We start from the raw sequence: 17,157 nt of genomic DNA on the forward strand, positions 1-17,157 counted from the left end.
TCCTTTTACCATTCAGTCAGCTGAACATGCTCCTGGCACAAAATCCGTAATGGACCTAGGAATGGAAGCTTCATCCCACCCAATGCTCTACAAAGCCTCCGGACTCCAGGACCCAGACCAGAGATTCAAAACAACTCTGAGAAAACCCATAAGCTGGTTTTCTCCCTATATCTATTCCCTGGAGCCCCTCACCATGTATAGGTAAGAAACCTAGGTGAAATATAGACACCATTTATTACTTTTCCAGCTGGTGTCTCACATACCCTCCCCCTCTGCTCAGACCTGAGCAGAGGGGGAGCGTCAGCATTTCCTTGCTGACACCCGGGTCTGTGCTCTACAGAGAACTTAAAGTCTTGCAAGGCCAGAAACCATATCATAACCCTTGCATTATTCCCTTTATTTCTAGACATCCATCTTAAGGGAGAATGGTCAGAAATCAATTTAAACTGTCTACCCAACAAATAATACCTCAAGGAATCCAAAGCCCATTTTACGGCTAGACACTACCTTTCTACTATGGAGTAGTTTTTTTCTGCTGGAGTTAACTTCCTGCTAAGATAAACAACAGGGTGCTTCTCTGAATTAACTGCCTGTGATAGGACTGCTCCTAGCCCAACATCAAAGGCATCTGCCTGTACCAGAAACTCTTTCTTGAAGTCTGGTGTAATTAACACTGTCCTTTTGTATAATATTTCTTTTAACCTTTGAAAGGCTTTTCTGCTTCTTTTGTCCACTTGGCAGACTTTTTTCCTTTTGTAAGGTCTGAAAGTGGGGTGGCTATAGCAGCAAAGTTGGGCACAAATCTTCTGTAATAACCTGCAATCCCCAGAAAGGCTCTAACTTGTTTTTTTGAAATAGACTGGGGCCAGGTTTTAATTGCCTCAATCTTATCTATTTGGGGTTTTATAACTCCCCGTCCTATATTATACCCCAGGTACTGGGCTTCTTCTATGCCTATTGTGCACTTTTTTGGATTGGCTGTTAACCCAGCTTCCCGTATGGAATTTAGAACAGCCTGTACCTTTGAAAGATGGGAAATCCAGTCCCTGCTAAAGATCACTACATCATCTAAATAGCCTGAGGCATACTTACTATGTGGCTTGAGTATACGGTCCATCATACTTTGAAAAGTGGCAGGGGCCCCATGTAAACCAAAAGGCAGAACAGTGTGCTGAAAATGGCCTTCTGGGGTAGAAAAAGCCGTCTTTTCCTTTGCCCTGTCTGTCAAGGGTACCTGCCAAAAGCCTTTGGTAAGGTCAAGAGTAGAGATGTATCTAGCTTGGCCCAACCTTTCAATTAGTTCATCTACCCTTGGCATGGGGTAAGCATCAAATTTTGAGATCTCATTTAACTTTCTGAAATCATTACAGAACCATAAGCTGCCGTCAGGTTTGGGAATTAAGACAATGGGGCTGGACCACTCACTGTGTGACTTTTCTATTACCCCAAGACTTAACATATTTTTAACCTCTGTTGAAATTGCCTGTCTTTGAGCCTCAGGTATCCGATAGGGCTTTAACTTAACTTTTACCTGAGGGTCAGTAATAATGTCGTGTTTTATGACATTAGTTCGACCTGGCAATTGAGAAAAAACATCTCTGTGTCTTTGTAGAAACTCCCTCACTTCCTGAGACTGAGCTGAAGACAGAGTTTCAGCAATTTTAACCTCAGGTTCCTCTTGGGAGTGGGACACTCTAGGACAGGGGTGTCCAAACTTTTTTCACCAAGGGCCATATGCGGTAATATATACAAACAGCCGGGCCACTCACTGTGGACATGCCCATTTTGTGACCACACCCCCTGATTACCATGTTCATTTTACAAATTTTAAATAAGTAACACACACATACAAACACACAGACAGATACACACACACACACAGTGACACACATACATACAGTGACACACACACAGTGACACACATACACACACAGTGACACACATACAGACAGATACACACACACAGTGACACACATACACACACAGTGACACACATACAGACAGATACACACACACAGTGACACACATACACACACAGTGACACACACACAGTGACACACATACATACAGTGACACACATACAGACAGATACACACACACAGTGACACACATACACACACAGTGACACACACACAGTGACACACATACAGACAGATACACACACACACACACATACAGTGACACACACACACACATAGTGAAACACATACATATAGTGACAGACACACACACACATACAGACAGATAGATACACACACATACAGTGAAACACATACATACAGTGACACACACAATGACACAAACAATGACACACACACAGTGACATACATACAGACAGATACACACAGTGACACACACACACACAGTGAAACACATACATACAGTGACACACACACAGTGGCACACATACAGACAGATACACACACACACACATACAGTGACACACACACACACACACACACAGTGAAACACATACATATAGTGACAGACACACACACACATACAGACAGATACACACACATACAGTGAAACACATACATACAGTGACACACACAATGACACAAACAATGACACACACACACATACACACACAGTAACATACATACAGACAGATACACACAGTGACACACACACACATACAGTGAGACACACACACACACACACAGTGACATACATACAGACAGATACACACAGTGACACACACACATACAGTGAGACACACACACACACACAGTGAAACACATACATACAGTGACACACACACAGTGAAACACATACAGACAGATACACACACACAGTAACTCACACACTCGATCTGTAACTGACTCCCTTGCCCGGCTGCAGCCTCACTAAATCCACCCCTCCCCCAAGCCAAGCACCTAGTAGTTACTCACAGTTCATCCGATGCACGAAATCCAGCCATGCTTTCAGTTGTTTACCGGCACCGCCTCCCTCCCCGCACTACACTAAACTCCAGTCACGGGGAGGGCGGAGTTTAGGACAAGCTTCCTCGAGTCTACACTGAAGCACTGTAGGTTCCGCCCCTCAATGACGCCGTGGTAGGAAACTTTTTTTTCTGGATGCTGAGAGGGGGGAGGGATTTTTGCACGCTGCGGGCCAATTAAAAATGGATATCGGGCCGCATTTGGCCCGCGGGCCGTAGTTTGGACACCCCTGCTCTAGGACATCCCACCGCTGATAAAACCTTGCGATCTTTCCAGGGTTTTAGTAAATTAATATGGTATATCTGAAGAGGTTTTCTTTTTCCTGGCTGATATACCCGGTAGTTTACCTCATTCACCTTTTCCCTAATCTCATAGGGTCCCTGCCATTTGGCTAGGAACTTACTCTCGGCAGTGGGTACTAGGACCAACACCCGGTCCCCTGGGTTAAAGGCACGCACCTTAGCCGATTTATTGTAAACTCTAGCCTGCCCTTCTTGAGCTTTGATGCATATGCTCTCGAACAATAGGCATAACTGCATTTATCCTCTCCTGCATCTGCGTGACATGTTCAATTATACTTTTATGGGGGTAGTTTCTTGTTCCCAAGTTTCTCTGGCAATATCTAATAGGCCTCGGGGATGTCTACCATATAGCAATTAGAATGGGGAGAAACCTGTGGAGGCCTGTGGTACTTCCCTTATAGAAAACATCAGATAGGGTAACAAATAATCCCAGTCTTTTCCATCTCGGTCTACTACTTTTTTAAGCATGGCTTTAAGAGTTTTATTAAATCTCTCCACTAACCCATCCGTTTGGGGGTGATACACAGACCTACGAATGTGGGTTATTCTAAAAAACCTACATAACTCTTTCATTATTTTAGGCATGAAAGGTGTCTCCTGGTCAGTTAAGATTTCCTGTGGTATTCCCATCCTGGTAAACATTTGAAATAGCTCCTTTGCAATGAGCTTCGATGATGAGTTCCTGAGAGGGATTGCCTCTGGGTAACGGGTGGCATAGTCTAGGATTACCAAAATATGTCGGTGGCCCCGGGCCGACTTAGGTAGAGGGCCAACTAGATCCATGGCAATCCGCTCAAAAGGAACCTCAATAATAGGAAGTGGTATTAGTGGGCTCCGAAAATGTGGTTGGGGCGCATTCATTTGACACTCGGGACAAGACTCACAAAACTCTTCAACAGCTTTATATATCCCTAGCCAAAAGAATCTTTGCATGATTCTCTCTTTAGTTTTTCTTACCCCTAGGTGCCCCCCCATAATATGCGAATGAGCCAGGTCTAATACCATTCTTACATACGGCTGAGGTACCACCAGTTGTTCTAGCACCTCCTCCTGTACCTTATCTACTCTGTACAGTAAATCATTTTGCACCATAAAGTGAGGATACACTATGTCGGTCTCTGGCTCCTGAGGCACCCCATTTATTACCTTAACACTTCTCCAGGCATTAACTAAATTGGGGTCCTTTATTTGGGCACTTCCAAAGTTGTCCCTTGAGACTGGCAAGTCAGGCAACTCTGTTTCAGGAGGGGGTTCCTCTGGGTCCCCAGCCATAACCTCTAAAGGGAAGTTATCAAGGAAACTTGTAAAGGGTGCTACCGAGTCACCTGTTACCAGATTCTCTTCTGGGATAGGGCCATTACCAATATTTCCCTCCAACGTGTTTATGGGGGGTACTACCTGTGTTTTACCCCACAATTCCCAAAACATAGGAAAATCACATCCAATAATGGCACTGTGTAACAGGTTTTTAACCACACCCACTGCATGCTTTACAGTACCACAAGGAGTCTCAAACGTTAGTGTAGCCGTAGAATAATCTTTAGTGTCACCATGTATACAGATGACTCCAATCTGCCTTGGCTGAAGCTTTTCTGTGTCAACCAGACTGGCATGCACCAGGGTGACCAAACTTCCCGAGTCTAATAGTGCCCTCAGTGGATGCTCCTCTATTTTGATAGAGCACATTTGTCTGTTTATCTCACATTCCAAGTGGGCTGTGCACACAGGGCTTGCAAACATCGACATGCGTCTGCCTAGTTCACACTCCATTGGCTCATGAAGTAAAGGACACTCAGCGGCCATATGTCCTAGTCCTTGGCACCGCCAACACACAGTTTGTGCCCTGTCTCTGGAAAAAGTACCACTTTTAGGGCTAGGTGCCCTTTTGGGCCTGACTTGTACAGGAGCCTTTCCCCTTTCCTTAGGAGCCTGCGCCACCCCTTGCCCAAAAGGAACAGTCTTACCGGAGTCTGTGGTCTTGCCGAACTTAGAGAATACCCTCTTAGAATACAGCTCCTGGACATACTCCTCTGTAGTGGTATAGCGTTCCATAACGGAAATAAGCTCATCCACATCTTTGGGATCCGTACGTCCAATGCAACGCTGTAGTTTTAGCGGCAGGGTTCTGATAAAACGGTCACAGACAACTCTCTCCATGATCTGACTGGAAGTAAGTGCCTTGAAGACATGGACCCTCCGGGCTCGGACAGCCAGGGTAACACCCATCCTGGCCAGGATTTCCCCCTTCAGCTTGGCATACACTTTGGCATCCTGCCAGCTAAGATCATAATATGCCTTTTGGGGTTCACCTGTTAGAAAAGGAGCCAGTACTTCAGCCCACTGATCCTCAGGGAGCTTCTCTCTCTCTGCGACCCTTTCAAAGATGGTCAGGTAAGCTTCAACATCATCGTCAAGTGTAAGCTTTTGCAGGGAGGACTGGATCAACTTTTGCGACCTGGAAACTGACCCCACTTGTCTCTCTGCCATAACTTGAATCTGCTGCTGCAATGACTGATTTACCAGCTGCAGTTCTTTCACAGAGGCCTGATAAGAGTCTGATAATCGTTGCATTTGTTCAACATTTAGTCGGTTGGTCTCTTGCTGCAGTTGGTTTGCCTGCTGCTGGTTAGCATTTTTCAGTACTAGCTGTTTTACTAATTGCTAATAATTGCTGAGAAAAATCCCTTTAAGAGTACTGTATCTTTAAGAATCTTGCCCGCATCCAAACACCATATGTGGGGATTTGCTCAATTGGTGGCTGCAGTGCTTGCATAACATGAAGGGATCAGCAAGTGGAGTTTGTAAACAGGACTGGGCCTGCTCGTTTATTCAGCAAAATAACACAGTTCAAGTGTGAAATGAAAACAGCTTACTTCAGCATGGCATAAATCCAAACAGTCAGGAACTTCGAATGCCTCCTTACAAGCCCCAGTACCTCTCCCAATGAGTGTGACTGGCTTGGTTTTAGGGAGCCTGATCTCTCCTCTCAGTGCTTCCCCCTTCTCACTGTTCTGAATTGTAACACTCCTTTTACCATTCAGTCAGCTGAACATGCTCCTGGCACAAAATCCGTAATGGACCTAGGAATGGAAGCTTCATCCCATCCAATGCTCTACAAAGCCTCCGGACTCCAGGACCCAGACCAGAGATTCAAAACAACTCGGAGAAAACCCATAAGCTGGTTTTCTCCCTATATCTATTCCCTGGAGCCCCTCACCATGTATAGGTAAGAAACCTAGGTGAAATATAGTCACCATTTATTACTTTTCCAGCTGGTGTCTCACAATATATATATCATCAAAGCACTTCCTGATGACGGCTTCAATGTAGGGGCCACAACGTTGAATAAATCTCATTTTTCACAAGACCTGTGAGTGCAGTTGTTTTTCTAAAACTTAGTATGTTGCAACAATTTTAGCAGCAACCAGGCATTTTTCCTTATGTTTTTGAGTGCACCAGAACAGGACTTTGTTTATATATATTCTTGAGTGCAAAGAAGTTTTAAAAATACAATTTCCTTTTTCATGTGATGAAAAGTCAAATGATTGTAAGGATTCACAATTGGTTTGGCCTGGCATTTGGATTCATCCTATCCTCAGGGCCGGATTTACATAATGGGCGCCCCTATGCCCACTGCCGTTCGTCGCCCCTGTCGCCTTCCCTTTATTCGTGCAAATTTTCATCAATGGGGATTGGTGCATGGGAAGGTTAAAAATTAGTTTAAAAATCCAGCACATTCCAGTGTTTTTGGACCAATGTGGGTGTGGTTGGGCAGCATGCCACCCCCCTAAAATCCTGCCGCCCTAGGCCCGGGCCTAGGTGGCCTTTCAACAAATCCGGGCCTGCCTATCCTGCTTAAAAACTGCTACATACTTGCCAAATCCCTGAACCAAATCCTGAGTTTGGTGCCTCCCTAATGCATATTCTGCAAAACTATGCCATTCACTATTACTTACAGTCTGTTTTTTTTTCTTCAAACATAAATACATGAGTGTATAAATTTGTTGCAGAATAGAAACAAATATCTTGCTCTCCTTTGCATGTGTCTTAAATTCTCTTGGTCTTAAATAATTTCCCATTAACATATTTTATTTTCCTGATACCCTTCTACCTAACTCACCCTCACACTGTGACACATTGTCACATTGTGTTGCACAGAATCACTATACAGGAATGGGATCCACAAACCCGTCAACCAGAAAGCTCCAAATTACGGAAGGAGTCTCCCATAGACTCCATTATAATAATCCAAATTTTTTTAAAACAATTTCCTTTTTCTCTGTCATAATAAAACAGTACCTTGTACTTGATCCCAACTAAAATATATTGTAATTAATCCTTATTGGAAGCTAAACCAACCTATTGGGTTTATTTAATGTTTACATGTTTTTTCTAGTAGACTTAAGATATGAAGATCCAAATTACAGAAATATCCGTTTTCAGGAAAACCCCAGGTCCCGAGCATTCTGGATAACAGGTCCCATACCTGAATGTCAGTATATGTACTGTCTCTTTCTTCTAAAAAATGTTCTGTGGTTCAATCTTTCTCCTTCCATTTACTTTTGCCAGTAGTTTAGACAAGTTTTTAAAGACTTTATAAGTTCCTATATCTGCTTATTGCTTACAGCTGCTCAAACTCAAAGGTCCAACATAATAAGGAGCCGTGAAAGCCGAATTGCTAGACATTTTCCCCTCTGGAAGAAAGCAGCAACTGATTTTCTAGGTGTTCCTTTGTGTTTAAGGCAAGGAATTTGAGCCTTGTAAAGGATTGTTGAAGGCAGGTTGCTGCCCTCTCTCCCATACAGAAGTGTGAAAAAAAAAACATGAATTTCATGCATCTGTACTACAAAAATAGGACATTTTTAGAAAAAAAAGTGTCATACCCTTGAAATGGGGTTCTGAGATGCCATATGGTTGATTTTTTTTTCCCCCACTTGAAGAAGGTCCACGAGGACCCACTGGATTTTGGTAGCCTGAAAACAATAAAGTAACTTAAATCATTAGGGACTCCAAAGAGGAGAAAAGGAGAAACCCTATTGAAGCAACCAATATGTGTTCAGCACTATAGTAACTGCTTCCTTCCATCATTAGATTGATGGCAATAATTATTTTTTGAACACTAATAACAGAAGTATGTTGTATTAATACATTATTTTGTTTTGCAACACTTATAAGATCACTATTATAAATTATTATGAACACAATGATTGGGGTAAATTCTATGTGGACGTTCCTAATAAAGAAGCAAACAATAAAAGTGATCATGACTTACAGTACTAGCCAAAGTGTTTCTTTGACGAATGATGTACCATTAATGTTTTGACACCTGAGCTATGTATTTGCCATTCAATAAGCTTTACTGCCAGCCGGTTGAGTTATGATAGGAAAGATAATGTGCTAAAATGTCTGCCTTCTGCACTCTACCTAATTCATGATGACGGTTTCCACGTATAGAGCACTGTAACTTCATGCTTTAAGTCCTCTTTTTTGTTAACATTTTAAGGTACTCCTAAATCTTTTGTGGGAAGGATATAATGGATGGAGGACAGAAGATATGAAATAATATCTATGTAAATGTTTTTTAGGAGTCATTGATGAAGATCAGTTTGTATCTTGGATTCAGAGTATGCCAAAAGATCATGTAGCATCAGTGCTGGATTTCAGAATGATATCACCTGAATTACAATCAAGAGATCTTAGCCTTTCCTCTGTATCACCAGTAAGTACTAAATTGGATTTTAGATTTTTCAAAACTCACCTGTGGTTATATTGTTAAATAAGTCAAGCAAAGCTTTTCCATAGGTATAGAGTGGCTTACAATTTTTACATTAATGTCCCAAATTGATTGGGAAAGGCATTTTTAATTTATTTTGTTATTGATATAGCGCTGACATATTTCACAGCTGTCATATTTCCCACCCATCGCATTCACACACACGTGGGTCAGTTAATCTGTCTCTATGTTCAGGTGGTTCACCTTTAAGTTAACTTTTATAAAATATAAAATTATAAACATTCTCCATTTTAGCTTTCTAGTTTTTGAATTACTTGCCACCTTCTTCTATCTCTTTTCAGCTTCCAGATGGGGGTCACTGACCCTGTCTAGCTACAAATGTATAGTCATTGGCACTTTTTAATTACTAATCTTTCTATTCAGGCCATCTCTTGGTCATATTCAAGTATCGTATTCAATCAATGCATAGTTGCCAGGGTAGTTTGGACCTTAGCAACTGTGTTGCAGAAATCGCAAACTGGAAAGCTTCTGAATAAAAATAACTTAAATACCATAAATAATAAAAAATGTAAACTGACTGTCTTAGACTATCACTCTCTACAGCACACTAAAAGTTAATTTAAAGGTGAACAGCCCTTTTAAAATGTGTGGCGAAACCTAGGTTATCAGAAGAACATCCCCTGCAGATAGTGCCTTGAAAAGTGAACTTCACAATAATTTATACCCATTACCTCAAATTTTGATTTATTGAATGTATATAATGTGATAGGGCAAAATTAATTTGTTTTAGAACTAGATTCCTAGCTGCAATAAATTTAAGACTCAGTATTTCTGTACTAAGACTCCCATGTCTTGATCTCCACATACACATAGTTCAGTGAGGGCCACTATACTGTACTAATTTATTTGGTACAAAATGCTGAAGGCAGGGCTCTATAAACATTTTTGTTGGGGTAAAAAATCACTACGGATCCCAGAGTTTAGTTGAAAAGATTCTCAAAAATTCTTAGGCTTAGTGTCTCCCACCTGTTGGAATTGCAATTAGAAATTATATTTTATAACATTTATAGCCATTTCCATGTTATACATTACATCACACAAAACACATGCTTTATACATATAGCCATTTCATATCTGCCCTTGTTTAAGTGGTTTCATGTACTATACTACTTATTGAAATGTATTGTAACAATTGTTATGTCCATATCCTACTTGGGCTGTAGACCTCATCGATCTGACGCTTACTCAACAATATTGGCCTTTTAGCTCCTTTTCTGGACATTTACCGATATTCCTTGCTCACAGGGACCTAGGAAAAACACCTGCCCATACTTGCACAATATAGACATGGGTTTAATATTAAAGGTAGAAGAATGAGTAATTCAGGTAGCATTCCCAATGCCTGAGACCTATAGTTATTTTAAATGTAAAGGGATACTGTAGCAGAAAAACGTGTTTTTTTTCCAAAACAAATTAGTTAATAGTGCTGCTCCAGCTGCTGCACTGAAATCTGTTTTTTTAAAACAGCAAACTGTTTTTATTAAATTTAACTTTGACTTGTCATGGGGCTAGACATCATGTCCATTTCCCAGGTGCCACCAACCATGCTCTGTACTTAAGTCACTTGTTAAGCTGGCCATAGACGCAACAATCCGATCGTATGAATCGTGGATTCGTACGATTTTCAGACCATATGTGGAGAGTCCCGACATTTTTCGTCCGGCGGAGATCAGACAGGTTAAAAGATTTCTGTCGGCTGCCGATAATATCTCTGCATGTATTGCCGACCATACGATTTTCAGAGGGAGACTGTCCCTAGCTTTGTCTATTGTACGATTGCTGTCGGGGCAGAACATTGGCTGATCTGTTCTTTTTAGGGTAGGGACACACTGGACGATTTGTCGCCAACGTTTTTAAAAAGTAAATCGCGGCGACAAGACGATCGTCTTTTTTGAACAGACGATTCACAGTGACTATTGGCACAGAGCGATTTGTATCCCATTACTCTGTGCGGTACGTGCTCCACCCAAACCGGAAACGGTTTGTGCTTCCCGCTGTAACCTGGCGTCTTTACGTGCTTGCGTTCTTGCGTCATTGCGTTCGCATTGTAATTTGAATACAATTGCTGCTACTTATCTGTATGTGTATGCGTGTCTAGGAGATTTCAGTGCTTTTCTAAGTACATGCTATTTCTAATAAATCACTCGGAAAAGGGTCTCAGTGCGTTTTGGAGCTACAGGCGATTCACAAACGCGCTGTGGGCACAGGAGCTGGCGTCTTTCATTTGGTTGTGTCCCTACCCTAAAACTTAATTTGGTTGGAATGGTAAGACTTTGATCTGAATGGTTAGTGGAGGGTCGGGAGATGGGAAAGTCCCATCGTAAGTTAATTCGTACGATCGGATTTTTGCGTCTATGGCCAGCTTTACTGCTGCACTGCAAGTTGGAGTGATAGCACCCCCCCCCCAGCAGCCTATCAACATAACAATGGGCAGCCAAACAGATAGCAGCTACCTGACACCTCTGTTGAGGGATTTGTTTGCATTGCTAAAAGTGCCTTTTCAGGCTTGGGTGCTATTCTCATGGCTACCACTAGATGGGGCTTGGGTTGCATTGAAGTACAATGAGATGGGGAGAAACAAAAGCTGTCTCAAAGCAGTTCCAATTTTTGTGAAGTGCTTGCGCCTTTTCAAAGCTCGCAATCAGGCACAACGCACTGATGGCTGCCTCCACACCAATATTACAGCTAAAAAAATTAATTTGTTGGCCCCTCTGGCATTTGCTAGAACTCACAGATTGCCAGTCTGGGCCTGATAAAAAATCATGACAGAATCCAAACAATATTTATATATATTCTTACCACAGCAGATATACAAAGCTGTAGATGAAAAGGGAAGACTGAGAGATGACCAGCTTCATCAAGTTGCCACAGCAATAGCACAAGGAAAGAGAGACTGGCGACTTTTAGCAAATAAGTTGGGGTTTCTAGAGAAGGACTGTATCTTCTTTGAAAAAAATCATCATGAAGCCAAGGATCAGGTAACTGAAATTACTTTTTAAGAAATCAAATATATTCATTTTAAATGGAAAACATGCCTTACTGTTTTACACGATACTGATACATTTATCACAAAAAGCGCAAATGCAAAGAGCAAAAATACATACAAAAATTACACTATCAAGGCAAAGGGTCCAGGGCTAATTTACTGCATTTGCCAGTAGCAACCAATTAGTTATCAGCTTTTAACAGTTTATATTAACCAATTAGCTTTTAACTACTAAAACTCAAAAAATGAAACAAAGATCTGATTTGTTGCATTGTGCAATTTAGCATTTATGTTTATAAGTCATCCTGTAGAAAAGTAAAATGTAAGTTACATTTTTGTATGTTATCAGTGGCGGAACTACTGGGGGAGCAGGGGGTGCAATTGGGCCAGGGCCCGCACCCCCTCAGGGCCCCCCAGCAGCTCGCGCACTGACGATTTCCGGGCGCGTTGGACGATTTCGGGTCAAATAATCTGGTATGGAGGGGGGCGGGGGCCCGGCCGCACGTCCCACACCAGGGCCCACCCCCCCTCCAGTTACTGTATGTTATATTCAGTTCAGCCAGCAGGTGGCACTAGCCCTTATAGCTGGCCTGTAGGGGGTTCCCCTGCAGGAGCCCAAATTAGGAGGTTCAGGAGCTAGAGACATCCTCTTCGGCTAAAGAACATAAAACAGGCAGCACAGACTTCCGCAGAGCCAGTCCAGGTGGGAGGCTGTACCTTGCTAGAATGTGAGTTAGGAGTTCTGTTATCAGCTCTCTACTGTATAAGTCTGTTGTCTAGAGGAGTAGTGAGTATTTGGAGAAGATCTCCAACAATTGTGCGCCAGTTAGGGAACTGAATATTCAGAAGTAGGTTAGGGGGAACCTATGGGAGCTATAGTAAGACAGCTCAGGATAAACTCATGCATTGAATGCTAAACATAAACAAAGTATCATTTTGCACCAAACTGACGCAAGCAGGTGCAAATTGTTTGTGGTTATCAGAGCAAACATTTCTTAAAAAATGCTGCATTGTAAGAATGCTATTTTTAACACTGCTAGGAACCATAATGTCAATCTATCCAAATGTAAAGAAGTAGTCACACAAAATCATCCAATTGTTGAAATGAATTTATAAAATATTGTTTTATTGCTTTTGGAGAACACTAAAGGTCAATCGTAAGTTGTCAGACAATCACTTAAGCACACTTTCTTTGTTATTGTTTACAAATTTAGAAGTTTGTTGTTGCAATGTGTAGCCTAATCATGAATATATATTACTGTGATGCTGACCGTGGAAGAAGGATGGTTAGCTTCACAGTTGGGCCGCCATTGCTGAGTGAAACATTTGACTGCAATGCTTAGTGGAGAGCTTTTGTCTACATTCAGTGAGATGAATGATAAAGGCAGTAATGTACCACTAAAGTGCAATCAATTGCATACATTTCTTATTAACTGTTAAAACCAAGAAGTGTGTGTAGGGGGTGTTTATTCTCTTTTCAGCTCCATCCAAGCATTAATCTGTATTTTGTAATCGTATCAGTGAAATATGAATATATACAGACAGTTGTATTTCCTCAAGGTCTTTAAAAAAGAATGCATTAAATTAATATGGACTGATTTACAAAGAAAGGTGCTACATTGCCCAAATGTACTTAACAGCAGGAACCAATAGCCAATTCATTTTGAACAAGTCTGTTACGAGCTAGAAAGTGGGCGGCAGCTGCACATGTGTTCCTAACATGTAAGTTCACATTCATATGACTGAAATCACATTTTTCCCCACTTCTAGATCTTGGATATGTTGCAGACGTGGAGAAACACTCTTGGGGGAGCAGTTCAGTCACAGATTTTGCAAGATGCATTGAAGAAAAGTGGCAATGCAGACATTGCAAATGAGATCTTCAAGCTTAATTTTTAACATCTATTCTATATATATATATATATATATATATATATATATATATATATATATATATATATATATATATATATATATATATAATATTGATTCTATATCAACTACTGTATTGTATATTGTGATTCATTTATCTAAAAGTTAATAGTTTTGTGTCATTTATAATTAATCAAATATTATTTTCTAACTCTTGTACAATTCATATTTGGGAAGATGTTTGGAGATACACCAGTGACATAGATGAATCATCAATACATTTTATATTTCATACTGGTTCTCATTCAGTTCATATGGTTCCTCTCTACAGACTCTATTACCTTAGGACTTAGGACTCTTAGGATTGAAAGATACTTAGGGGCAGAGTTATCAAAATGTGATATTAGCTCATTCTATAAAAATATATCCACTTTCTATTTATTCCCATGGGATTTTTAGAAGCATATTTATCTAATGGTGAATTCTTTACTTTTACTCAATGATAAATATGCTTCTAACAGTTCTGTAGGAATGAATAGAAAGTGGGTGAGTTTCATTCTTCTTAAATTAAAAATCCCTGCCACTTTATATCAATATCTGCTGAAATGTATTTATTTTTTTGGTTACACAATACATATTCATATACATATATTCATGAATATTTAGAATACATTATTCCTATATTTTCCCTGGTAAGGAATGTCTTGTCACTGTATAAAGTATTTGTATGTAGTCACTGGTATACCAGTACCCATTGACTTTCATGGCTCCTCAGCACTTATCTAAGCTTTGTCTTCTTAAATGCCATTTTCACCATTTATATCTGTATATATGCAGAAGTCATTGGGGCATAGAGGGTATCATATTTCACTATGAAGGTTGCCAGGTAAATGAATGCAAAAAATCAAAATATGTTCATTGATTGTACAGAGTAGGTGTTTAAATGCACAAGTTCAATGGAGACACAAACAGAAAAACAAGTATGTCTTATGTTATATGTGTATATGCAACATTAATTGCTGTGTAAACCTGGCCATAGACGCAAAGATCCAATCGTACGAATCCTCGATTCGTATGATTTTCGGATCATGTGTGGAGCGTCCCTTCATTTATATTGCCATGCCGATCGGTCGTTCGGTCGATTAGGCCAGGTTAAAAGATTTCTGTCGGCTGACGATCATATCTCTGCATGTATCTGACGATCTTCAGTGGGAGACTGTCACTGTCAGCTTTGTCGGGCAAAAACTTTCCTACGATTGCTGTGGGGCAGAACATCGGCTGAACTGTTCTTTACTGCTTTGTGGCAGGTCGGGAGATGAGGACGTACGATCGTTCGTCCGATATTGCAGGGAAATCTTTGCGTCTATGGCAACTTAAAACTAAATTTAGGGTCACTTGCAATTTTGAACTTAGACTGTACACAGCATTAGAACAGTCACTGATTGAACTCCTGTTGTACACAGATCTAGCACTGACAATGGTTTCTGCAAGAGGTGTAAGGAGTTATTCAACACAAAGACAGTACCTTAATTTAGGGTCAGGTTTCATGTCACACTATGTGGCCTGACTGAATCCAGACCCCTGGACTAGTTACAACCCATTCTAATTCATTTTATTATCTGTACAATTTAATTCTGTCTATCTGTAACTTCCTAATTTATTGCCCATGAATACCTTTCTCTGATCTAACAGTATATATGCTGTGCCTTTCCAGCTTGTTAGCCAATATAGGTATGACTTTTACAGTAGTCTTCGTATTTGTTTGTTTTTTTATTTGTTATTTTTGCTACTGGCTAAAACGGTACTACAGTTTTTGTTTTGTGCGCTAAGAGGGTAATTTCTTGGTAGCAGATGTTAGAGCATGGGCACATGCTCACATCAGCTTAGATACTAGGAACTCCCATTCATTTCTATTTACATTTTGTCATCACTTACCAGTTGAGGGGGAACATATCATAGGGTTACCAGATCACATGAAAATTCAGGGAAACATCTAGCCAAAGGAGTTGCCTAATTGCAATTTAATGTAAAAGCAATCAGTACAGCCCTGTAGCATGAATTTATTAGACATGTCCCTGGAATTTGATCTGGTAACCCTAACATACCAGTAAATCCAAGCAGAGTTAGTAAAACAGAAAGCTATACCAGTGATCTGTTTTACTGAAGCTGCTGTTATTCAGTTACAGTTCCTATATTCCCAAATGTTAAAATATCCAACAGTAGCTGGGCTGCTTCACAGCAGATTTAACATCAGTGTGCTATACTAATAATTTTTAAACAATTGGAAATAACTGTTTAATGCATGCTGTCAGACATGGGTGCAAAGGGGGTCCTGCACTTTTTTCACTTACAACTTTGTTTTTACAAGAAATCAACATACATACATTTCTTTGGGTTTCTCATATTGCCCCTCATTATATAGAATCTGAATAACATTTTGATGCATGCAAAGCAACATCTAGAGCCATAACAGTAGGATGCATTAACTTGTTGGTACTGTGTAATCAGGGGAGGATTAATGCACAGGCTCCCATAGGCTATAACCTAGGGGCCCATCTAGCTTTTTTCCAATTATTATTTTCTTTTAATATATATTTTTATTTGCGCTGCAGGATCAGGTCAGGTGCACGTGCTGGGAGAAAAAGGCAGCCAAGGTGTGTGCATGCTCCTGTGTGCGTAGATTCAGCCACATCACTGGTGCGTGCCAAACCGGCATAGAGAGCTCAGGTGCACCCATGCCTGGATCTGCACTCATCCGGGCCCAGCTGTAGCCTAGAAAGGGGCCCTGTGTGAATGAATCCTAGAGGCCCCACATGTCATTAATCTGCTACTGTGTGTAATATAGAAGCTGTTTCTCCATATAGTACTGTTCACTGTCTGGTTCCTGTAAGTGGGAAAGTGCTACTTAGGGAGTGTAACTACAGACAAACAAACAGATATGTATTCCAGCTGTTTTGTAAATGGACAGGGGAATTTAGCAAAGTTAACAGTGGGACATTAAATACAGATATGTTGAAAGGTTCCGTTGTCTGTGAAACTTGGCTTTTTCTATAACTAAACTGAACATTTCAGAGCTATGAATCATGAGTAGCTATTTTCTTATTAGCTTATCTGTGCAGTTATCCCAGTCCCACTCACCACCTGCTACACTGTTAGCTGCTGCTGAATCTGCTTCTCTGCACTAGAGAGTGGGTAACAGGAAAAATCATGATAGAAGTAAAATCGAACCTCTATTCTGTCGGGCACTTTTGCGCCTCT

General features: G+C 40.8%; 1 protein-coding gene across 1 annotated transcript in view; it reads left to right on the plus strand.

Moving 5' to 3' along the window:
• LOC108712236 overlaps positions 1 to 13,926 on the plus strand; it is a 114,272-nt gene extending 100,346 nt beyond the window's left edge. The window contains exons 7-9 of the mRNA XM_018254396.2: positions 8,833 to 8,966; positions 11,846 to 12,019; positions 13,798 to 13,926. Of these exons, the coding sequence (XP_018109885.1) occupies positions 8,833 to 8,966; positions 11,846 to 12,019; positions 13,798 to 13,926 (437 nt within the window). The remainder of the gene's footprint in view (positions 1 to 8,832; positions 8,967 to 11,845; positions 12,020 to 13,797) is intronic.
• The last annotated feature ends 3,231 nt before the right edge of the window (positions 13,927 to 17,157 follow it).

The sequence above is a fragment of the Xenopus laevis genome, chromosome 1L (genome assembly GCF_017654675.1).
Source record: "Xenopus laevis strain J_2021 chromosome 1L, Xenopus_laevis_v10.1, whole genome shotgun sequence".
In the NCBI taxonomy this organism is placed as follows: domain Eukaryota; kingdom Metazoa; phylum Chordata; class Amphibia; order Anura; family Pipidae; genus Xenopus; species Xenopus laevis.